Consider the following 25179-nt stretch of genomic DNA (forward strand, 5'->3'; position numbering starts at 1 on the left):
GCAGTCTGCAGAGAATGAAATCCAAAACTTAATACTAGAAAACGGCACACTAAAAAAACAATTAGACGAAAAGGAGCAAACCATAAAAAAACTCACTGTTATATGTACATCGCCGAAAAAAACACTAAAAAACATGAAAAAAAGGAAAAGCCCTAACAAAAATGGACTAAATCAAACAGAAATAGAAATTTATGAAGAAAATGAACAAGAAAAGTCTCCTAATGAGCACAACACGACCTCTGAAAGTACGTGTTCTCCGGATCCACAGCCGAAATTGCATACAACTAAAGAAGACAGTCAAGCAAAAATTAAAATGTGCATTTTAAGTAACCACAAAAAAATGAAAACACTTCAAGCTGTAGAGTCTTCATTTGAGCATAACATAAAATACTGCCACTATACTGTACCTGATGGTGAAATAACTGGACTCTTAAGTAACTTAGAGAGTAAACTACACAATTTTACTATGAACGATTATTGTGTCATATTTATAGGCGAAGGGGATATTGTTAGGTCTGAAAATGGTATGGGCCTTGTAAATTGTTTACGAGAATCGCTAAGAAAAATAACTCACACCAACAAAATTATTTGTGTTCCCACATATGTATGTGGAGCACTCATATATAACTACAGAGTTGAGATGTTTAATAACTTACTAACAATGGATATGCAGTGCAATAACTATGCCTATATTTTTGACACTAACCTAGATTTAACACTAGATATGTTTTCTTATTACTCAGGGAAAATTACTAGATACGGTGTCAGAAATATGTTTTTGAGTCTTAATAAATTTATAAGCACAATTCAGTGCAATTCTATCAGTGCCTGTGAAAATAATGGGAGCAATCAGGATCAACGTGACATTGCTGAGAACAATAATGGTATGTTTTTTCGAGCGTAATGAACAAGTAATACAATTTAGATTATTTCATCAAAACATTGCGGGCTTACTCAGCAAACAGGAATTAGTAGAATTAACTATATCAGAACTTTCTCAGAAACTTGGTACTATTGACTTCATCTGCTTTTCAGAAACTTTTATAAAGAATGGATCAGAAAGTAACTTAAATTTTCCCGCATATAAACTCGCTGCATATTTCTCTAGGAAGCATCATAAACGAGGTGGCTCATGCATACTTGTAAGGAATGGGTTAGAATATACACAGCTTCAAATTACTCGTGAACTATGCAGTCCATACTACTTTGAATGCTGTGGAATTGAATTGACCAATCTTAATCTTATCATAGTATGTATTTATAGAATACCACAACATGACATTCAGCTATTTATTTATAAATTAAAAATTATGTTAAATAAATTGACATATAATAACAATAAGAAAATCATTATCTGTGGAGACTGGAATATCGATATGCTAAAAATCCAGTAACCAAGCTAGGGAATTGACATCATTGTTAAATAACTTCAACTTTACCATCCATGTAACTAAAGAGACACGAAAAAAATCTTGTATAGACCTAATTGCTTCAAACCTAGACGTTTCCACCGTAATAAGCAATACACATCAGCTTGCATTGTCCGATCATGATACTGGTCAGACTCTGTCGTTCTCTATCCCGAAACCAGACCACATAAAACGACGAAATAAATACTGGATTGAAGAGAGACGTGATTTTAGCCAGGAAAATATCGATAAATTTATCAAGCACATATCATCTCTAACTTTTAGCGAAGTTTATGAACAAACAGACTGCAATAAATCTTTCACGGTGTTTCATGACTTACTTGTACTCTTATTTAAACTATGTTTTCCAATTATAAAAGTCAAAATACAGAATAAACCAATCAAAAACAGATGGATCACGAGGGGATTAAAAAAAATCATGTAAAAGAAAAAGGATGCTCTACTTTAAATACCTAAATGATCACACAAATAAAATCTATAATAACATGGTGTATAAAAAGTATTCAAGGCTACTCAAAAAATGTATGTTACAGTCTCAACATATTAATAACATTAAATATATAAACAAATCTAACAATAAGGGCAGAGCGGCATGGAACATTATAAGAGATAACCTTAATTCTACTAGCACTAAAGATACCCAACTAGATCAAATAGAATCAAACGGTATTACTTATATTAAACCTACAGAAATTTGTGAATTGTTCAATGACTTTTTCATCCAACAAACACAAAAAAGTACATCCTCTAACTATTATAACGCACGGATAGATTCGTCGCCACAGAGCATTTTTCTCACTCCTATAAATGAACACGAAGTTTTAAAAATCATTCGAACTTTGAAAAATACTAACAGTACAGGTTATGACGAAATACCTACTAAAATAATCAAATTGTGTGCCAATTATATAGCAGCCCCTCTTGCTCATGTCATTAACTTATCATTCGAACAAGGGTGTTTTCCAGAAGGCCTAAAACTTTCGATAGTTAAACCACTTTTTAAAAAAGGCGACCCAAATCTAATGAATAACTATAGACCCATAGCTTTAATACCCGTATTATCGAAAGTGTTCGAAAGGGCAATGTATACTAAACTAGAGGATTTTCTAAAAAAGACTAATATTTTAAACCCGAATCAGTTTGGTTTTAGGAAGAATAGTTCCACATCTCTTGCATGCTTTACCCTAGTCGAGAATATTAGTAAGTGCCTCAACGACAAACAATCAGTGTTAGCCATTTTTCTTGACATGAGTAAGGCTTTTGACTTGGTTTGTCATAAAACTCTACTGGATAAAATTGAGAGGTATGGTATTAGGGGTAATGCTCATTCCTGGCTAAAAAATTATTTGTGCAGACGCAGACAATGTGTTGAAATTACAAATATTGTAAAAAATAAGAAATGCATTCATAAATCTGTTCCAAAAACAGTCAGCAGTGGTGTACCGCAAGGTAGCGTACTAGGGCCCCTCCTATTTCTGCTGTACATTAATGATTTACCGGCATCCCTAAGTCACAATTGTATACTTTTTGCCGATGACACCACCTTAATCATTAAGAGTAGGGATAGGACTAAACTAGAAACCGAAGCAAATAGTGAAATGCTTAAGACTATTAAATGGTTAGAGGATAATAAACTTAAATTGAACACAGATAAAACTAAAATAATACATTTTCAGAACTATAATTCTCCATACCTTGATCTTAAAATTAATCTTAATTTCAGTTCAATAAATACGGTTGACTCGGCTTCCTTTCTTGGTATAACTATAGACAAGCATCTTAACTGGAGATTACACATCGATAGCGTATGTAGCAGACTAGACAGATTTGTGTTTGCTCTACGAAGGCTTAGGATTCTAACGTCTAGAGAGGCCGCCCTATCTGCGTATCATGGATATGTGTCGTCTGTGTTACGCTATGGGCTGATCATTTGGGGCAACTCAGTTGACGTGCAGAGAGCATTTATAACCCAAAAAAAATGCATTCGAGCTGTATGTGGCGCTCACTATTTAGCTCACTGCAGACCAATATTCAAGAAGCTAAAAATTCTTCCCTTACCCTGCTTATACATATATGAAGTAGCTAAGTTTGTCAGGAAGCACCCTGATCGGTTTCCTTTATATGATACCGTTCGTAAAAAAACAAATGGAAGATATCCAAACAAACTGTATGTTCCCAGACAAAAAATGAAAATATATGGTAAAAATGTATATATAATGTCTATTAAAATATATAATAAGATTCCAAATGACATAAAATCACTAGATGTAAATAAATTTCAGAAGAAATTGTTTAATTGGTTGCTTGACATGTGTTTCTATTCAATTAATGAGTTCCTGAATTATTATTAAACTAATGTATTCCATAAGATTGTATAATATTGTAATTGTAAATTAAACTTAGCTAATTTTTGCGCCAATAATTGGATAATTTAATTTATTTTAACGAATATAAAAATTGTATTTCTAACATTTCTACGCCGATGAGGCAGGATATGACGCACTTAATGTAATTCGACCATCTTTTGTACCATATTCTAAGAAATAAACATATTATTATTATTATTATTATTATTATTCTGATATTCCCACGGGATAGGGATAAAATCTCGAAACAACAATAGCTGGGCTTAGAGTAATGAAAATTGACATGATTGTTTTTAATATAATGTAAATGTACTCGTAAATCACGGTTAAATCGGAATTCCCACGGGAATTTAAAAAAAAAAACGAATTTCAATTCAGCTGCTGGATCTAATGATTTACGTGTGCGAAACCGCGCGTAAACACTAGTTTACGCGGGGTTTAATATATTAGTATCCAAGGATAAAAAAACATGGAAAGATGTGGTGGCCTAGTGGTTGGATGGATGGCCTCTCAAGCAGAGGGTCGTCGGTTAAAATGCACCTGAGTTTTTCGAAATTCATGTGCGAAATTACATTTGAAATTTACCACGAGCTTTACGGTGAAGGAAAACATCGTGAGGAAACCTGCACAACCTGCGTAGCAATTCAATAGTGTGTGTAAAGTTCCCAATCCGCACCGGGCTCGCGTGGGGACTATGACCCAAGCCTGAGAGGAGGATTATGTTACAATCGCTGCGGGCGTTTAGTGGAACCTTACCTGTAACACCCTTATCCAGTCCTCCATAGTGGCGTTACTATCGGCCGTGAGATAGTAAGTCCGGCTGCCGGTAAAGATCTCGAAGGTGGCCGCGCCCTCGTTCCGCGATATCTTGCAGGCCTCGCCCAGCCCGATCTGGCCTTGGGGCTTGCGGGCCACCTCGGATTGGGACTTCCAGTAGGACAGCGTACCGTTTTTGAGGACGAACCTGAGAAAATATTACAATTGTTACTATTTTTTTTTTATTAATACTAATTTCGAATGTCTATGCAAATTAGACAGCAGTTCGGGACCATACAAGAGGTTTTCAATAAAGTCATTTAATTTTATATTTGTACTTCCGAATTCTAACAAATCAACGAAAAAAAAATTTTTTTTTTCTATCTTGGACTATACTTCCCACTTTGTACCATTCAAAATTGAAGAAAATCAATCAGATCAAACAATCCCTCAGAAAACCATGGACAAAATAATGATGATAATTAATAAACGGTCGTCATGGGATTAGCATGTCCTTAAAACTATCACCACCACTACACCCGTTCTAATGTCTGACTAAAGTGTCTACCATTCCGGCAGGTCTTGAGCTTCCCCCCCAGCTCGGCAAGATGGCCGCTCTTCTCCGATACTCCGACGCGACACGATGTCACGTTTTATGTGACGATCGACGGTTATTGAACGTCAGCGAATGCTAATTTACAGAAGTTTATCATTCTTAATTTAGTGTACAGTGGGGGTAGGAAAACCTTCGTCAGTTATTAAATTGATTCCTATAGAAAGTCATAGACTCTTAGTACGTTTTGAAACCAAAGTACTAAGTAGACAAGTGCATATCAAATTATAGTTACTTGACATGATAACAAAGGTCAAAATAGTATACATCAAGTAATAGGTATAGTAGTAGTAGTATACATATATCTAGTTTCATATCGATACAAAACCTTTTTCATAAACAACTTCGTAAAAGTTTCAATTAAATAATTAAATAATGTTCTATTTTTGTCAGTGCCAAGGTGTAGTGGTAGGGTTGGTATGGTCACCTGATTATGTTTAGCAGGTTGACGCAGTATGTCCTACTCAATCGGTAAAGCAGATTATCGCATATACTGAGCAAAGGAAAATAGATCTTAGGGTGACGAACCTTTTTTTACTCCGACTGTAGGTAACCATGATTTACGCCAAATGTTTTAATAAGTTTATATTTATTTTATTCTAGCGCGACCTACCATCGTTTCCGCCAAGTCTTGAGCTTGCCCCCGAGCTTGGCAAGATGGCCGCTCTTTTCGAGCGCGTCGTGCCGCCGCGTGTCGGCCGGCGGCGCGCGACACAGCGACGCGAGCGACGGCGACGCGCTAGTGTCGCACGACACGGCGTCCGGCGGGATCGCGTAGTCGTCCGACATGCCGGACTCGAATGAGGTATCTGGGGACAGTGAAGAAAGATTATTAACTGAATTAGCTACACTGTAATGACTCTAAGCGCTCGGCGACTAGAGCCTTATTCCACTGGCGATTTGTGGGCGAGTTGAAAGCGAAGAGAGCCCGCAACGATTTCGCCACGAGCGCGCTACGATTTCGCTGCGATCGCGCAGCGAAAAAGCTGCGTGTAGCGCCGAAGACGCCCAATTATTATTGTACGAGGGTATACAATGCAGCGTTCTTGGCGCTATACGCAGCTAACTCGCTCCGCACTAGCAGCGATATCGTTGCACGCTCACAGCGAAGCGTTGCGGCCTTACAACTCGCTTACAAATCGCCAGGCTGTTAGACGCACGCGATCTACAGAATGCGTTACCGATTCTGGGTCCCTAATATAATACATTATTTTAGCACAGCAGCAGTTAACCAGAAGTTATCTTCGGATTTTAGTAGTAGCAGTATTCTTCAGGCAAGTTAATTTATTTGAACAAAACTAAATGGCAAATCGCTTGCCTTGAACGGACGCGTTTAGCGCAAAATATAAGGATTTTCGCATTGCGTGTCACACTACGGTTACAGTCACTACAAGTGGTAGTGGTGATTGGGATTTTTAGTTGACAGACATACTGACATATGACATATGATATTACCAATAAATGAGTATGAGTATGTCAGCAGCGACGGTTAAGAAGCTTCAAAACCTCATCTAAGTAAATAAATATCAGCCCTAGTTTTACTCTGCTTGCTCGGCGACCCACTGCTGGACTAAGATTCGAACTGGTCTTGACACTTTTAGAGGGACTGCTGGCGCTGAGACTAGTGTCAGACGAGCTGCATTGTCCGATGGTGGTGTTGGTCACCACAAGACCGTAATTGGACCTTTGCTGGAATGTCTATAGAATAACTCACCCCTAGTTTTACTCTGCTTGCTCGGCGACCCGCTGCTCGACCGTTTAGCCGGACTAAGACTGGAGCTGGTCTTGACACTTTTGGAAGGACTGCTCGCACTGAGACTAGTGTCGGACGAGCTGCATTGCCCGTTGGCGGTGTTGGTCAACACGAGGCCGTGGTTGGACGTTTGCTGGATGGACGCTGGCAGCACGGAGGTTAGGTTCACGTTGTTGATTGGCTGATTCGAGGTTTGAGCTGCGGGGATTGGTTGAATTAGTAAAATGATGTATTAGAAATTTCTTGACCGCAATGGTTAATCTGAAATGTATATTTCAGAACTAAATTATTGTTATTATTATTTTAAAATTTATGACGGTGGAAGCATTCTACACTTCCACTGAACGTAGATATAGTTTAGATATAGTTAGTTTAGTATTGTAACTAAGGGACCCCATACATCCCTGTATTTTTATTATTATTATTTTTTGTATTTTTTTTTCTTTAATTGTATAATATAGTTTTTAAGTATTTTATTTGTAATTACATTATTATGAAAAAATGACTTTCTGCCAAGTTTCTTGCGGCGCATTCTTCTTGGCAATGATGGTCTTTCCGAAAGCGCTGGTAGTTTAAAAAAATACGTGTAAAAGTGCCCATTGCGGCCTATTTACTGAATAAATCATTTTGAATTTGAATTTGAAGGACGCCTGTTTATAAAAATGGTGTTGTGACATCGCACACTTACCAAAAATGTGGTGCGGCGTATTATGTACAGTGACCCCCATAGATTCTTCTCCATCCGAAGAATCGTCCGACGAATCGCCCGTAAAAGGCATGGACCTTATTTGGCTCGCTCGCTGTAAAAACATAATAGAGTTTAAATTTGCTTTTTCGCTTCGCTCCTTCATTAGTCGTCGCTAGAGTCGTAGAGTCGTTTTCTCTTCGACCCATAATTTGTCGCTCGCTTCACTCGCTCACCGCTTGCGGTCTTTTTTGTAATGGCACACAAACGCTCAAATTTCAATTATAATAATCTATTTGACAAAGTATACAACACAGAACGAAAAATTGTTACGTTATAATTCGAAAACATGAATTATTTACAAGATAAGAAAAACATATGAAAGACGTATCTATTTGAAAAACGGCGTTGTGGCTTGCCGTAACATTATGCTAAGTGGGGCCCAAACTTATACTATTAGGTGTTATTTTTTTATAAATTTTATATTTCCTTCTAATGTATTTATCAAATCATTAAGAACCTATACTGACCCCTTTGACAGTGGCATAGACTGGCACGGAGATGTCTTGGTAGCTGGTGGACTCGTGCATAGGCCGCACGCAAGGCGGGGGGCTCAGTTCCTCCTCCACGGATTGCTGTAGACCGTCGTCGGCCACCTAGAACGCGATACACTATATAAATAACTTTGAATGGTATAGCTTAGTTTTGACTGGCACTTACTCCCGCTAACCTATGAGAGTTGAGTAAAACCTGCTGGCAGCGGAACGGTGAGCCGGATAAGAATCCACCAATAGAATTGCTTAAAATCTCCCCTCCTCTTTTGTGGACAGGGAGTTAGATAAATAGCTAAATTTCATACAAAAAAGCGGAGCGGGGAAGCGGGGCGGAGAAACGAGCGCGAGTGAGAAAGCGGGGAAGCTCCCCGAATGGAAAAACAGTCCGCGACTCCGCTCCGCATTACTTCCTCGCTCCAGTAGACAGGCAGCCTTAAGCATTGGCGTATCTAGGGTTATTTTTCAGGGGGGGGGCCTGGCCTGGAATTTTGCGTATTAGCCCAACATCCTATGGTGTGCACGAGACCATACTGGGGTGGGCACGGCCCACCCGGCCCCCCCTCTATATACGCCTATGGCCTTAAGCCGGACGCGACAGAGCTTAGTTACCTGGTATATCTTGGCCTCCCAACTGGGGAACCGGTGGAGGGGCGGCGTGGGGGGCCGCGGAGGCTCGCTGGCGCACGAGTCGCCGGTCGAGGAGCCACCGCGGCTGCCTTGCACCGCCACGCATCCTTGCCACGCCGGTGTGCGCTCTAGAAAAAAACCGGACAATGTGTTGTTACGGGTGACACTATTTACCGGACGTATAATACCGACATGATAGTCATAGCAATCGCGGGTAGATTGAGAAAATACGGCAGCTAACCGATGTGGCGACGGCACGGTTGGTGTATTTTGCTTACTTTAATAGCATTATTTCGTACGGCCTTATTTTATGGGGATCTGCTGCAGACATTGAGTCAATTTTTATCTTACAAAAGAGAGCAATTAGAGCAATTTATAATTTGAAAACGCGTGAATCTTTAAGATCTTTTTTTTAAGGAAACAGGTATCCTAACCTAACCCTGCCGTCGCTTTATGTTTTTGAAATAATCATGTATGTAAGGAAGAACATAATGTGATTTTCCCACTAACGTCGATAAGCCAAAGGCTACTAGAAACACAGGGAGGCGTTCCATCTTACAGACTGGCTAAAACCAAAAAGTCGTTTCTGGTAAATTGCATACGTTTTTATAATAAAATTCCAAAAAATATTATAAATAAAACGGATACAAAATTCAGATCTATTGTCAAGAAGACATTAATATCAAAGGCGTATTATAAAGTTAATGATTATATCATGGACAGGGATATTTGGAAATAATTCCGATCCGCATTAGCGATCCCTTCAAATAGCGAACCTACTGTGTTAAAAATAAAGTTGTGTTAAATACTTGTGATGTTATATCATTTAATAATATTGTAAATCTGTTTAAAAAAATATACCCCTTTGAGTTTCTTGCCGGATTCTTCTCAACAGAGGCATTTCCGAACCAGTGGTAGATTTTTTTTTAATTCATAAGTGCTTGTTTTAGCCTAAATTGAATAAAGATATTTTGACTTTGACTTTGATATTTTGTGACACGCCCATAGAAACTCTATGTCAGTTTGACACCAGTTTTTATGGGCGTGTACACGAAATATCGGGTCGGTATTTACATGTCGGTATTATCCGTGCCGGTAAATAATGTCACCTATTATTACAACTCGCGTGGAGAGCTCTCTGTACTATTCCAGTTATAATGGAAATCCATGTTGCTTTTAAATACCATAGACTAGTAGCTCCTATAAGAATAGAACTATCTGTTAAACTTTTTATTTTAAAATATATATTTTTTAATATTAAAAAAAAAGCTAGTACTTAAATAAAATCTTGTAAAAATTCGATGGTGGTTGCAGTACAAAAACCAAGCACACAGTACCTCTGCTGGGCGTGTAGATTTCTGCGTAGTCGTGGGTGGTATCGCCATCAGTTGACGTATTTGGTGTCGTCGGCAACACCACTAAGTTCTCCACGGCAGCCTAGAACAAAGAACGTTAACTCAATAGGGATGTTGACACCACCAATCACAATTCTCCCATAGAGTTTGAATGGAAAAAGCAACTTATGACGTCACTTGTTCGCACACTCAATCAACTAACTATTGATTGGTTTTAAAGCAACAAAAAATCTAATTTTGCAGTTAATTGAAAATTAATCTGGTTTTCAGGGCTAAAATAAAGCGTTATTTTACTGGAGTCGAGTCTTCGAATTATTTTTTAATGGTGTCAACATCCCTATTACGTCATCATCATCATTGTCGTCATCATAGATCAGCCGCAAGGCGTCCACTGTTTTTTTTTTCAATCAGAATCGACACAGACACAGTGTTACTGATAACTACTTTTATGTAGTTTTGGCCCTTCTGGCTGTAAATTTAACATAACCTAAACCTACCTGAGTAGGGCTCACGAGCGTTTTGCCCGCCTGTTCCATTGTGTTATGAATATTGATGCATACAATAACTATTTGCGTCAACTTCTGATACAAGTAGTTTATCTTTGAAGTGAAGTATTCATCCTTATATTAGTAGAAATGGGCCATCGTTCGTATGCATCCAATATTCATAACACACTGGAGCGAGCGGGCAAAACGCTTGTGAGCCTTACGCACCTATGTTTCTGTGTCGATTAAAATTGGGAAATTGAAATTTGTGAATGAGTTTCAAAAGAAGATTCTATATTCTGTATGGGTAACAAGTTTTGAAAACAGAATTATTTTTCTTCATTCGAAACCAGGTTTCCGAAAAAGAAAACTAATTCTGTTTTCTAAACTGGTTTCGAACCTTTGGTTTCCAAAGTGGCCGAAGGGGTATCAGTAACTCAAAGCATTGGCAGAAAGGCGTACAGAATGGCGATTACTTCACCGACAAGTGCCAAGCTCATATGAGGATGATCTATGACAGTGATTTTAAAACTTTTTCAGGACGCGACCCCCCTGGGTCTGAAAAATATTTGGCGACCCTCCACTTTTAATTGTTTGTATTACGTTAATAATATAAATATTGAATAATCATACACAATAACGATGCGACTGCGACCCCCCTAAGGGTCATCCACGACCCCCGGGGGTCGCGACCCACAGTTTGAAAAACACTGATCTATGACATAGTACATACATATAGTATAGATAAGATCCTACTCACAGCTAAATCTTCAGCCAGCAGGCTGGCAGTGGTCCGTTCGTCCATGGTTCTGTTCATGGCAGTGAGCGCGGGCGGCGTCGGCGCTGCGCTCGCTATGTTCGGCGTCCCAATGGAGAGGTTACGGCGGTGCCGGACTGGCGTACTGTAGTGGGGCTCCGCTGTGGCTATGGGTAACTGTGGGAAATGATAAAGCATGAATAAAGCTGCGTTATGTTCATAAAGCCGAGTTTAGACTTGCAAGAAAAATCGTGCAAGTTGCATTACATTCCGGCACTCGATTGACCACTACAACCTCGTTGGCTTTACGGCCTCGCAATGTAATGCAACTTGCAGGATTTTTCTTGCAAGTCTAAACTCAGCTTAAGTACGCTTGCAAGTATTTTGAAGAGATAACAATAGGGCGAGTGCCAATCGAACGTAGGTACCTACATATTTTTTTGAGTAGTGAGTCGCGTAATTTTGGTTTCATACAAAATTCCTTTTTATGTAAAACTCATTTTGCGTCGCCGTTTGGCGCAAACTGGACTTTGTAAAAAACAGAATGCAGCATAAATTACGCGACCAAAAATATATATGCGACTCACAATCACCACTCGAAAAATTTACTTTCGTTTGATCTCAACCCTAATGATTTTTTTCCTTTTCGGTTGGTGGTAGCTAACGAAAATCTAAGTTCGTATCGTAGCGAAGTTCGAATTTGCACTTCGTAATAATAGGGCCTGGCTCTAGAGTCCTTTACCAAGCACGGAAAAATGCGTTTCTGGGCTCGGTAGGTCACTTTGAAGTAGGTATTTATAGAATACTCGGAACTTAATCACAAACTATTTATTGCTACAATTACCTCGACGTTTCGACCAAATTACACCGGCTGTGATCACGAGTCGAGTGAAGTGTAGAGTATCAGTTTCAAACTACCCGCACTTGATACTGTTTTTATTTTTATTTTAGCAGTTCATGATTCACAGGTGCTGCGGTGCGTGATCAAAATTGTACCCTTTTCTCTTATGTTTTGTTCCTAATAAGGCTCGGAGGATTGGAAGGTTGGAAGCCTATAGCCTAAGGCCTAAGTTATTTGAGAGTATCGTAATTTTTGAAAAGGACTGAGCCTTTTAATAAAATATGTAGCCAAATGGGTATCAAAGTCAAGTTTACTACGTAACTAGGCTTGGGAGCTAAAAAGCTTTTTAGGCTTTTAGCCTTGTGCCTACAAAGCCTCGTCTAGAAACGAGGTGTGCCTTTTCTGGTTCTGGTGAAGTCTTTTGGAACACTAGCTGACTCCGTTAAAAGGAGGATATTTTTTTTTCGTTTTAGTTTATATATGGTCTGTTTAGAGAATACCACGTTTAGATTTCTGTGTGAACTCTTTCTTAAGTGCTTAGTAATAGTACTTAACTATAATTAGTACTCGACTACCCAAAATTATTGAATTAAATGTGTCTTAAATTTACTGCACTTAAATTTATGTGATATAAAAAAAAAAGAAAATATATTCTAAAAACTGTGCAATAATAAAAATAGATCGACTCTATCGTCATACTGTCACAACTTTTACCTTGATTTTGATCAATTTAAATTAAAAATGGATTTAATGAGAAGGTGTTATTTACAACAATTGAAGTCCATGTATGGTCAGAAGTTGTTGTCAAGTCTTGGCGAATAGACTGTAAGGCCTTATTACACTTGTCTAAATTTAGGATCCTAAATGATTTAGAATCCTAATTTTTAGCCAAGTACTAAACGCGATTACACTTTCCTAAATTAGGATTCTAAATCATTTAGGATCCTAAATTTAGACAAGTGTAATAACCCCTTATGACGTATGACGGGCGTCGCTTATGTCACTCGTACTGAGTTTTGTCAGTTATTGTCAAACGCGCTCGGGCGATCAGCGGACGCGGCCACCATATCGCCACTTCATTTTGGAATGGGGCTTCGACTATTCTTTTATCATTTGTCGGCAAGCAGACTATTATAAGATAGTTTTGTAAGTCAGAGCAAAACACACTAAGCAATAATATTGCAAGCGTGAACCATCCTCAACACAATATATAACAATATAACATCGATCTCATTTTATGAGTTTTAGTATCGCTAAGACCTAAAACTAAGAACAGTGATAAAAAAATGAGACAACAGAAACATGAACCAAGGTAACGTAAACCATCTACAAACTACCTGTGGCCCTTCAAGGCTCTCTGATCTCCGTCTATGGGCAGCCAAGAGGCTGGAAGTGGCCCTCGGGGAGCCTTCTTCGGCCCGCACCTCGAGGGACAGGCTTGCTCGGGTTGGGAGGAACTGGCGGGTAACGGGGGGTTACTCAGGAGTGAAATTATCTACTAAGTATGATTTGTAAAGAAAATAAATAGTTTTAAATGTATTTTGATACAGAGCAGAGATATTTGTAGATAAATTAAATTAAACCCGGAGGTTGTTAAAAATGCTATAATAGCTTTGAAATCATAGATTGTTACTAGATCTAATATTTCTAATATCTATCAATTTATGCTCTACTTAGATCATAGATGCATAAAAATTTTAAAACATCTAGTATTTAGATAAAGATGGATTATTGTAAATTGACCACCAGGATAATGCTAAACCCGATAAGTCAATCCCTTATACAGGGTTCTACACCTGCAGTAATATCTGCTACAGCAGAGCATGCAACAATATCTGACAAATCATACTGGCCCTAGAAATATAGTTGTATCAGATATTTATGCACACTCTGTTGTGTCAGATATCGGAGCTGGTGACTGTACAGTCGCCTGCATTGATATATCTGCCATAGAGGAGTGTGCAAAAATATCTGACACATCATACCGGCCCTAGAAATAGAGTTGTATCAGATATTTATGCACACTCTGTTGTGTCAGATATCGGTGCTGGTGACTGTACAGTCGCCTATATACATCTGCCATAGAGTAGTGTGCAAAAATATCTGACACATCATACGGGCCCTAGAAATAGAATCATATCAAGTTATTTATACACGCTTCTTTATGTCGGATATTGCGACTACACTAACTATATCTAAAAGGATGATTGAGTAATACAGATGTAACTAACCTTACTCACCGCAGAGTTCCTGGTGCCCTGCGTGGCGATATGGTTCCGGAGCAGTTCTAACTGCTGGTTGCAGCGCTGGTTCTGTTCTCGCAGCTGCTGGTTCTGCTGTTCCAGTTCCTTCAGCTTGTTGGTGACCCACTCTTTGATGCGGGCCGCCTTCGCCTCCACTTGCTTCGCGTCTTGGAGCCGCAACTGCTTCTGAGGCAAAGAACAATGTTAGCAAACCCCCAATGTTTTATTAATTTATGTATGTGATTTACGTGAACATAAGTTACACATAAGTAAAATAAAAGAAAATACAAAAGTGCCACAAAAATCATATCCAATCTTACAATAAACTAGCTTTTGCCCCTGACTCGGTTCGCTTATTGCTATACCTAAAGTAGCCTATGTCTTTCCTCGGGACTCCCAACTATTTTCATACCGAATTTTGTCTAAATTGGTTTAGTAGATCCAGAGATTACCCCTTGCAACCTCAAAAACTCACAAACTTTACCTATTCATAATATTAAGTATAGATAGTATAGATCAGAAAGCTTGTAAAGTTGTTTGGATGTTTGTTGATCACATAATAATGGCTCAATATATAAGGATGAAAATGGGTGCACAAACACATGGCTCTACCCCTTGATCAAGGTAGAGCTAGATTGTCACACTACTTCCACGCTTCTCAAAAGGCATCCAATTTTTTATATTGCACTAAAAATAGAATATGACGCCCTACCAGTCTACCGCAGGGCCAGCACTGCACTTATATAATCTGGATTAATATCCAGAATTCCCATAGGGTAGTAATTAGTTAATTCTTTGCAAACGAAATCGTAGGCAATAATGGTTTGTAGAAATAAAAACAACTATTTGATTAAGTTAGTTCTGCACTAGGGATTGTGAAAACTAAAAAATACAATATAAAATCAAACAAAGGTAGCCACCACACGTTCAAAATTAAGTAAATATATTTTCAAAATTAAGAAAAAAAAAAAAAAAAACAAGTAAGATAAAATAAATGAGTTCCTTGATGATACTGCAATATAGCATAACCAACAATGACTATTTTTTCAGGAGACGGTTCAAATTAAAATATCTTTGTGTTTATATTAATACTGGCCATGAAATCTCAATTTGCTGCTTTTTGTAGGTTTCGCGGCATTGCAGTATCATCGACAAGTTATTACAATAAGAAAAAAGAATAGGTATAACAGATCCTATGTTAAGTGTGAAATGTGAAACTCACACTCATTTCTCAATCAATATAATGTATCACTATATTATTGGTATTTGGCAGCCTAGAGCAATTTTACAATTTCTATATAATATAAATTCATTTTGAATAGAAAATTGGGTTTGTTTTGGAATTGCTGATAAAAACTTATTCATGATTTGTTTTTGCCATAAGGCACAGTAATGACTATTATTTGCGCAAATGCCTAACTCAGGAACAAATCTTAACAACTTTTACTAATTACTCTGAGCAATAACTATCCAATTGGAATATAGTTCTCGTTAAAGCTGTTTCTATTTATTAAAGGATACTACACCAGAGCTTTTGAAATTGAAACAGTCTTATAAAATTAGCATATGAAGGTAATTTTACAAAGTAATAATCTTCACAAGAAGGTACTAAACAAAATATTCTGAAACTTTTCAATGATTTACCTCCATGTCAATAGATATTTACACTGGAATAAAAAGACCATTTCTCCATGAATCACGTGCACGATTTGATATTAAACTGTAACCACCCACGCAAGCCATGTCGGAATGAATTTATTACATGCATTTTCATTCATAAATTTACTGAAAACCAAACAATAAACATCGCAGCTATATAAACTCCATTTTGACGTTCCTGTCTTGCTTTGCTAAATGACGTTTGGGGCGTTTTATTTCGTTGAATTGAAAGCTGCGTTTCGTTCTCCAGTTGGACTTTCGTTCGACCGGAAGTGACGACAAGGTTTTATTGATGCATTCACGCAAAGACTATTTAATATGGAATTAGATTAAAAATAACGAAAGATAGCGTTTACGTAAACGTTATTCGTGTTTAATTTTTTTTATGACTTAATAGTTATAGAGTTGTGGATCTCATTTCGAGACTTAAAGACTCGAACCCTTAATACTCCAGAATCTTAAAGACTCGACTATATTTGAGAGTTAAATTGGCTTATTTTATGCGTATGGATGCAAAAAACCGTGTTTGCGGCCTATGAGTCGTAAAGCCTCGAGCGGGAGTCTTTAGGGTTCGAGTCTTTAAGCCTCGAAATGAGCGTTTTTCACAACACTATCATATACAAAATATTTATTTGTATAATTCTGATTAATTTACCTGTTCCTCGATCTGTCCTTCGAGTCGAGTAATGGCTTTTGGCGCGCCGTCAGCGCCCGCCGGCCAATCGCATAGCCGCTGCTCCATGGCGCGGACCTGAAACAAAAAAAAAAAAACATTTTATATATTTATTTATGTAGGTACTATTACCAGCACTTTTAGTTTCCTGCTAATTGTTATGTGAGAGTTATTTAGGAATATTACATAGCGTGTATTACGTAGCGAGGGTCGTGGGTTCAAACCCCGGCTCGCACCTCTGAGTTTTTCCAAATTCATGTGCGGAATTACATTTGAAATTTACCACGAGCTTTGCGGTGAAGGAAAACATCGTGAGGAAACCTGCGAAGCAATTCAATGGTGCGTGTGAAGTTCCCAATCCGCACTGGGCCCGCGTGGGAACTATAGCCCAAGCCCTCTTGTTCTGAGAGGAGGCCTGTGCCCAGCAGTGGGACGTATATAGGCTGGGATGATTACATAGCGTGAGCGAGAACAAGTAAAATTTATTTTTAATTTATTTATTAAATAAAATGAAATCTCTTGCTATGGAAGTTCGGCTTACGACTTAAAAATAAAAACGGGTCTAAGAATAAGATATTATGTTTTAACTAAGTGTAACAATGATTTTAAAACTACATTAATCTAACTAACTATCTGCTTGCTTTTTGCATTGTTGCGGAGAAAGGTAAAATAGTATACCTAGTCCATTTGTTATGGACCTCTGCAAAGTACCTAACGCTTGAAGCAATTAAATATTTAAGAAAGATTTATTACATTACTTAAGTGTATGATAAAATAGCTTTAAATCCCCTAATTTTAAGGAGCGTGTTAGATGTGCTGGCTCCATCAAATAGATATAGGTAAATATTTTTATCTTAGCATACCGATTGCTTTTCATTGAGTAACTGACTAATAATACGCCAAACTATTACGTCAAAAACCACAGTCTACAACACCAGCTCCATTACAGAACAATAGAGTTATTTTAGTGTCAAAGGACTAGAAATTTTTCACAAAGTAAATTTTGCTAAATTGCTACATTATTCAGTGCTATTAGAATACTGCGACATACTTCTTACCTATCTAGATTAACCGCAACCCTGTATTGTGAATCCATCTGAATCTGAGGTTTAAATGCGTTTGAAATACCTAACATTTTTGTAATTTTAAGCTGGAAACGGTTTTATTTTTTAGACAGTGGTACAAATTATTACGCGAAGCTTTTGTATTCAACTCTGTTAAACGACTTCTACGTGCAAAATGTGAACTGAATTTGTTTTGTTAGATAATCTTACCTACATTATTTTATATTCGTTTTGGTGCCCGCAGGATAGCGATTAACCAATTCTACGCAGACGAAACTACGAGCAATAACTAGTTTATCATAATAATAAAAGCAGACCATAATCCCCAATTTGCATCATACAAACCGTAAACCAAATAAATTATTTAAATGTAAATTAGCGCTAGTGATACAGACAACCATTCCAGTGCATGCCGGTGTAGGGTGGGAGGATTAATCAATCGTGGGGGATTAAGCTTAAAGCCCCGAATTGAAATAACCGAGCCGTCCCCGGCGGATTACCACCGTATCGTGTTAACTTGAACGGTTAAATTACGAGCCAGTGTGTTGTTTCTTTGTTTGGGCGAAGCGGCTCACTGAATTTCTACAACGCACAGTCTTCTTGCCACTGTGCTGTGCAAGTGATATAGCAGCAATGACAAGCAATGCAAACGAGGTCGTTATTGTCTAATGTGCGAGCGCTCGCGATTGCATTTACGATCTAAGTGCCCTGAGTGTAACTTTTTGGTTACAAAATACGTCTCGATCGCGTTCGCGTTAAAATCTCAATTTGTATAGAAACACGAACATCGCAAACGTTCCGCTAGAGGCGCTGTTCGTGTTTCCATACAAATTGAGATTTTAACGCGAACGCGATCGAGACGTAGGCGAGGTAGACCTATTTTGTAACCGAAAACTTACACTAAGGGTACTGTATTCTTATCCATTACCTTGCGAGAAACAAATTATGAATGCGATTGACATTCCCAGTGCGTTACAAGCACTATGATCATGATGCCTTCATGTAATACAAGCGAAGTGTTACCTACTCGTAAGTGACTAGATACCTACACATTCCATCCCAGCCTATATACGTCCCACTGCTGGGCAGAGGCCTCCTCTCAGAACAAGAGGGCTTGGACCATAGTTCCCACGCGGGCCCAGTGCGGATTGGGAACTTCACACGCACCATTGAATTGCTTCGCAGGTTTGTGCAGGTTTCCTCACGATGTTTTCGCAAAGCTCGTGGTAAATTTCAAATGTAACTCCGCACATGAATATCGAAAAACTCAGAGGTGCGAGCCGGGGTTTGAACCCACGACCCTCTGCTTGAGAGGCGATAGGTCAAACCACTTGGCCACCACGGCTTACCTACGCACGGATACCTACACATTACGATCTATCATCATCGTCACATTAAAAGTATAGTTACCTACTTTTGTTTGGTTCTATTGGAAAGTGAACAAAGAGGAACAAAGTTCCTACGAAAACTTTGACGTAAAACGTAAAAACTTAAGCCATTTAGGATTCGCGGCATAGAAATAGTTGCCAAGTTTGAAAAATTGATTTACCAACAAAGCTCGCGTACTGAATGTTACCCTAAACTTTGTTCTTACCATATTTTATCTATTTAAATACTCTTTGTAATACGAGTACACGCTACTTAAAACGTATTTTCACGTTAATATTTGGTATCACGTTTGTAACAAAATCTGCGCCAAATTTAATGAACTATTACATTTATTACATATGAAATCCAAAGCTGATAAAAAATAACACTAAATCATCACTAACAGTAACTGTAAAGCAACTTAATATCTTTCAACACAACGCACAACATAACTAACTAAGCATTAAACAACATACAGCATATATATAGGTAACACATCGGACGATATGTTACGCCATAAAGCATAAAATCCACACGTTCCGGCGTTAGCTGTACTCGTAAAGGCATTCCGACGGTTTCACGCAGTCTTTCGCGTGAATCATCGTCACTTATCCTTGATACTGAGGGCCTACTATAAAATTCGAAAATCGAAGTTCGTATCGTACCGTCCCTCTCACTCTCGTATTGGAAAGTCTGTCGTGTCGTATGTCGGCGCGTTGCCGCGCAAATTATATCGTACCTAGTTTTCGTGTCGTTGTCGTTTAAATATATTCAATTTTGTGTAAACTACGTGTGGACGCTCGAAGAAGGCTGATCCGTTGGAAGAAGTACTGTCCTGGCTGTATCTTGGTAGTTCTGCTGGTTAACGGTAACCTTGTCGGAGGTAAGTTCGAATGAGCCGAAGATCGAGGGAGCCTGCGCCAGCTACTACAGCTAAGATCTGCACCATCATCAGCAGACGTCTCGGTGAGTACTTCAACCACAGGTCTCAGCCTTTATCCAGTTATTTGCCACACTGTAGTTCGTATTTCTCGTCCTACAGTCCACTTAATTAATTTGCAGTAGCCCTGCTGGTTTCATGAGTGGATGGAGCATTGGGGATACTAAAACGTGTAGGGTATAGGTATAAAAGTGACAAGAATTATCTAAATGAAAAACAAAGTTCAGGGTTGGATCATCGGAATACATTTAACTGTATAACGTAAGCAATATTGTCAGTAACTTATTCAAAATTCACAAGTATATTCCTCGCATTCACTTTTGTGGCAGTAAATTAGTAAGAGAAGATTTTTTTTATAAAAATAAAAGTATTATAAAAGGGCATTAATTTAATTAGATGCGTTAATATTTAAATACGCACAGTCGCACAAATTGCAAGGTAGCTTTGTCAAATTTCCGTTGCTGAATTTATGGAAAGCTCTTTAGATATCTTTTCCAATTTTACAGTCAATCTTTATTTACAGGTAGGTACCAACGAGGATTCCTTAAGAGCGGTGATAAAACACGTGGGTTTTACGAGCTAGTAAAATCAGGGCAACGACCTGAAGCGAGCACAGATTTCTTCCACGATTATGCTAGTAAATCAATTAACGTTACAGCAGGGAATTTGAATAAACGCATTTTATTAAAGCAACGGAAAGACAACAAACGTCATAAAAACATGAAAGCCTTAAAAACGCCGTTGGGGCAAATTCAAGTTTTTATTGGACCTGAAATGGCTTTGCCTTGCCGCCATTTCGGAAGAGTAACTAGCAGCGCTGGTTTCTTGCGATAAACCGTAAAAGAAAATGCTGGCTTCATAATCCCCGACGAAAAGATTTGTTTTTGACAAGTTCAACTAACCTAAAGTGAAATTTGAAACGAAATACCATGACCAAACACAAAATTAAGTGTTGTTAAGTTAGAACAAAGGATGGATACACCCAGGAATAGCACACATTAATCACATGAGCCGTAATTTGCCTGACTCACGGCACGAGGGGACGCCGCCACTAATATCGGGAATATTCCAGAACTTTCTAAATCCGGTAAAGCTTAGGACAAGGAAAATAAAATATAGTTCGCACTCGCTGGGAAAGTAAACGAGTCAACAGAACTCATCAGAACTTTAGCACATCACAAACATAAGGAAAGGGTCCTTCATATTACTTAATACACTTCACTCACGCACGACGTACACAATATTTCTTTCGTCATATTGATAATAAAAAACTTTATAGTGCTAATTAATTCTTGGTAAAGCTCCCTGGCTTTGCTCCGCAAGCTGAGTTTAATTGTAAAAACACTCAGTAGATGTTTTAGTTATCTCTTGATAAACAAAACGTTTTAATATTTGAGTATCACAAAATTAACACGAATGCTGTTTTATAAATATTTGATTTCCATTCATAAATTGCATTTGCACTCCGCATTCAAACAAGTAAATACGTTTACGAGGAAACATACGAACTCGTTCATTACGAAGCTCTGTCTAATTAAACCACGAATTAAACCGAGTTGTTTAGTAACATAGCAATCTTCCTTGTTGATTCAACACGAAACTATGATGGTTCATTTTAATTTTACAAATGCCTTACTAAGGAAATGGGTAATAAAGTAGAATTAAAAATAGTGAGACGTAAATGTTGATGCACTCTGTTTTATTTTTATCTCAGTTATCGTGAAAATAAATGTTCATCAAAAATCGATGTTGAAAATACCGATACACTCGCTCAAATAATTTGGAGTTGATTGGAGTTTTCAAAATAAAGCGCAACTGAACGTATCCATAAAAATCGTTTATCCGGAAGTGTGTTTTATTTTTTTAATTGTTTATGTTGGTATTGGACTTCAGCCAGCCAAGTTCATAATATCGGAGCTTAGTTTTTATGTAAGTTATTATATTAATTATTTGTTTCAAATCACCAAATTAGAAATTATATTAATTGGATAGGTACTGTAATAAACAATGAAATACCTACTTTAATCATCCTGATCCTGCTGATTCTTTAGTTTGTTCAATGGGTACTTTGGACACGCGAGCCACTCCAAAGCCCTCAACGGTTTGTTTTTCTCGCTATAGTGCAATCAATCTAAATGTTTACAGCGACGCGTTCCATTTGGTGCTTGAAATAGATCAAAGTGACGAGTTGCCATCGGAAGCGGTTCTTTAACACCATCGATGTGCGATGTGAAGTTTACGGGTAGAAAGTGTTTCAAAACAAACAACTGGGTTTAAAGTGTTTCAAACACGTAGCTGAAAGAAGTTGACAGTTCTAGAAATTGATGTTATGCTATAATAGGTAATCAGGTATATGTAATTGTCTATTGTACGATATTTTACTGAAGTATTCTCTCTTGGCTTTGGTACAGTGAGTGACCTGCCACGGCGGAGCGGAGCGTGCAAAAATATCCGATCCGACACGTCCTATACCGTCCTTAGAATTAGATATTTTGCGTGCTTTGTTATGTCAGATATTGGCTTTGAGTATTCAACTAGTTACATACTTACTCAAAGGTGCTAGTGACTGTACAAATATGAGTTTGCAGAAATAAGCTAGAAGGTCAATTTTTAGATTAAATAGGTACTAAATAAACTTCTAGATAAAGGCATTGTTACACATGCTAGTAACTAGCACGAAAGCATGCTACTAATGAGCAAATGCTACGTACTAGCATGTGCATGTGTGTACAGGGACGTGCTATTATTAAGCATATCGAAAATACAAACTGAGACATGGATGCACAGAAAAACCAGAAAAAGAGACCAGCACTGGGAATTGAACCCAGGTCCTCAGCAATCCGTGCTGCATGCTATAACCCCTACACCACTGCTGGACAGGAATCTAGACACGAATTTTTCCTATGCATACATATCTCAGGTTCCTGTTCAGCAGTGGTGTAGGGGTTATAGCACGCAGCACGGATTGCTGAGGACCTGGGTTCGATTCCCAGTGCTGGTCTTTTTTTCTGGTTTTCTGTGCATCCATGTCTCAGTTTGTATTTTCGATATGGTTTCACGGGATAGCCGTAAAAGTAACTAATTTGGAGTTGAAATAAAAAATACAAAAAGATTCCAATAAAAAAAATCATACTATTAAGCATGCTTTTTAGTGGCACACAGGCAAGGCCGCCTTAGACATGCTCGTTACTAGCATGCTAATAAGCATGCTTATAAGGGCAATAAGCATGCTAATACCTGAAGTATCAGTATGACAAAAAGCATGCTTAATAGTAGCACGTGTCCTACACACATGCTAGTAGGTAGCATTTGCTCAATGGTAGCATGATTTCTTGCTAGTAACAAGCATGTGTAACATTAGCTGTACTGCAGGTACTAGCATGCTAATAAGCATGCTTATAAGCATGTGTAACTAACTACCTTTAAATTTGGAAATTTTGTTGTTTGAGAATGGCATTAGGTAGGACAAAAACAACTGCTTCACGACCTCACATAAACGAAGTGAACGTGGGTGAAAAATCGTCAGTACCTTTTTAAAAGGAAAGGGCCGAACTGAGAGAGACTACACCGACAAAAAACCAACTCTTTCATAATGAACGATGGATAGGTATCTGGTTTAATTCACGCACGATGTTTTCAAACCCTGTTTGTCAATCCCAACCGACTGGAACAAGCGTCCCGCTCCATTTGGCGCCAAAAACAGATCAAAGTGCCCTCGGATGCGAGACATCCGGACTCCTGGTATTTAGGCCAAATTAATTCAATCCTTCGTCGTTCTGAATTTAAAAAATACTAATTTCGATCAGAAATTTAATGAACGTCCGGAATGTTGGCGAACGTGTATTTTAAGTCATACTTTAGTTCTTATTTGGATTTCCTCATATTTGATGTGATATCATAGAGAAATTACGAACAAGCCACTCGTGTTTCACCGTCCATTGATTAAATTTCTCCGTCAAATACAATTAATCAATGGGTGGTGAAACAGCCCCTTAGTGACTTTAATTGCATTCTTCTTCTAATTCGTTACACTCTTGACTTGACAGAGTGGTCGTGGTTATTAGTTTAGGATCAGCAGTGAACCTTCATGACGACTTTCTTGGGAAAATAATGTGGTGGTTCCCCTTGCGTTCAACATCGTAGTGCTGGAATCGGAAGTGCGGCACCCGACCAGCACCGCCTGGCCTCGAGCGGTTAGTATTCTTCATATGGATTTATATGGGTATGCGCTCACTAAGTACATCAACTCCGTAGCGTCACCGGATCGCCCCGCGAGGTTGCCACGCGCGGACGGCGAGTGGACCACTCGGTGACAGCCCGCTGCTCGCCGCCATAGTGACTACTAGGAAATTCGTGGACCACGCGAGGTCCACTCGTTGGCAACGCGGCGTCCACCCGTGGACCACCTGTCGACAAGGAGTGGACACCGAAGGCGGTGCTAGTCAGGTGCCGGGTGGCTCTAATGAGGTGTAACTTTAAATCGCCTTTTACGACACTCACGGACAGAGATATGGTCCATCCTTCTCTAAAACCGAGGACAGCGCGGACAATATCACTAGGTATTTACATGAAAATCATCATAAGTAAATCCTTTACAAACAAGCCCACAAAACAGAATTAAGACGTCTTCATGTATTCTACGTACGTATCCTTCGGTTCAAGTTCTAATTAACTTTGCAAGTCCCGGGTTAATAATTAGCAAGCCGACCGGTTACAGGCAAGGAAATATGTCTCACTAGTTTTGCGCAGCTCGGATTGCGTACAATGTTCCCGTGGGATAGAAAGCCAGGGAAGTGGAAGAGCCGCGCACCGAGGGTTCCTCACGCGACAAGTGACGGTGATAATGCGATCTAAATTTTTTTTTTATTCGATTGGATGGCAAACGAGCAAGTGGGTCTCCTGATGGTAAGAGATCACCACCGCCCATAGACACCTGCAACACCAGGGGGATTGCAGATGCGTTGCCAACCTAGAGGCCTAAGATGGGATACCTCAAGTGCCAGTAATTTC

At 38.6% G+C, this 25179-nt stretch overlaps 1 protein-coding gene across 1 annotated transcript in view; it reads right to left on the reverse strand.

Annotated features, from left to right (window-relative positions):
- Window positions 1-25179, reverse strand: part of LOC141429566 (uncharacterized protein CG43867) — a 360339-nt gene that overhangs the window by 88201 nt on the left and 246959 nt on the right. Inside the window, exons 4-14 of the mRNA XM_074089932.1 lie at window positions 16780-16875; window positions 14463-14651; window positions 13560-13679; window positions 11385-11558; window positions 10122-10221; window positions 8767-8912; window positions 8134-8259; window positions 7607-7718; window positions 6880-7116; window positions 5779-5974; window positions 4553-4760 (exon numbers count right to left, since the gene is read on the reverse strand). Of these exons, the coding sequence (XP_073946033.1) occupies window positions 4553-4760; window positions 5779-5974; window positions 6880-7116; window positions 7607-7718; window positions 8134-8259; window positions 8767-8912; window positions 10122-10221; window positions 11385-11558; window positions 13560-13679; window positions 14463-14651; window positions 16780-16875 (1704 nt within the window). The remainder of the gene's footprint in view (window positions 1-4552; window positions 4761-5778; window positions 5975-6879; window positions 7117-7606; window positions 7719-8133; window positions 8260-8766; window positions 8913-10121; window positions 10222-11384; window positions 11559-13559; window positions 13680-14462; window positions 14652-16779; window positions 16876-25179) is intronic.

The sequence above is a fragment of the Choristoneura fumiferana genome, chromosome 7 (assembly GCF_025370935.1).
Source record: "Choristoneura fumiferana chromosome 7, NRCan_CFum_1, whole genome shotgun sequence".
NCBI classification, from domain to species: domain Eukaryota; kingdom Metazoa; phylum Arthropoda; class Insecta; order Lepidoptera; family Tortricidae; genus Choristoneura; species Choristoneura fumiferana.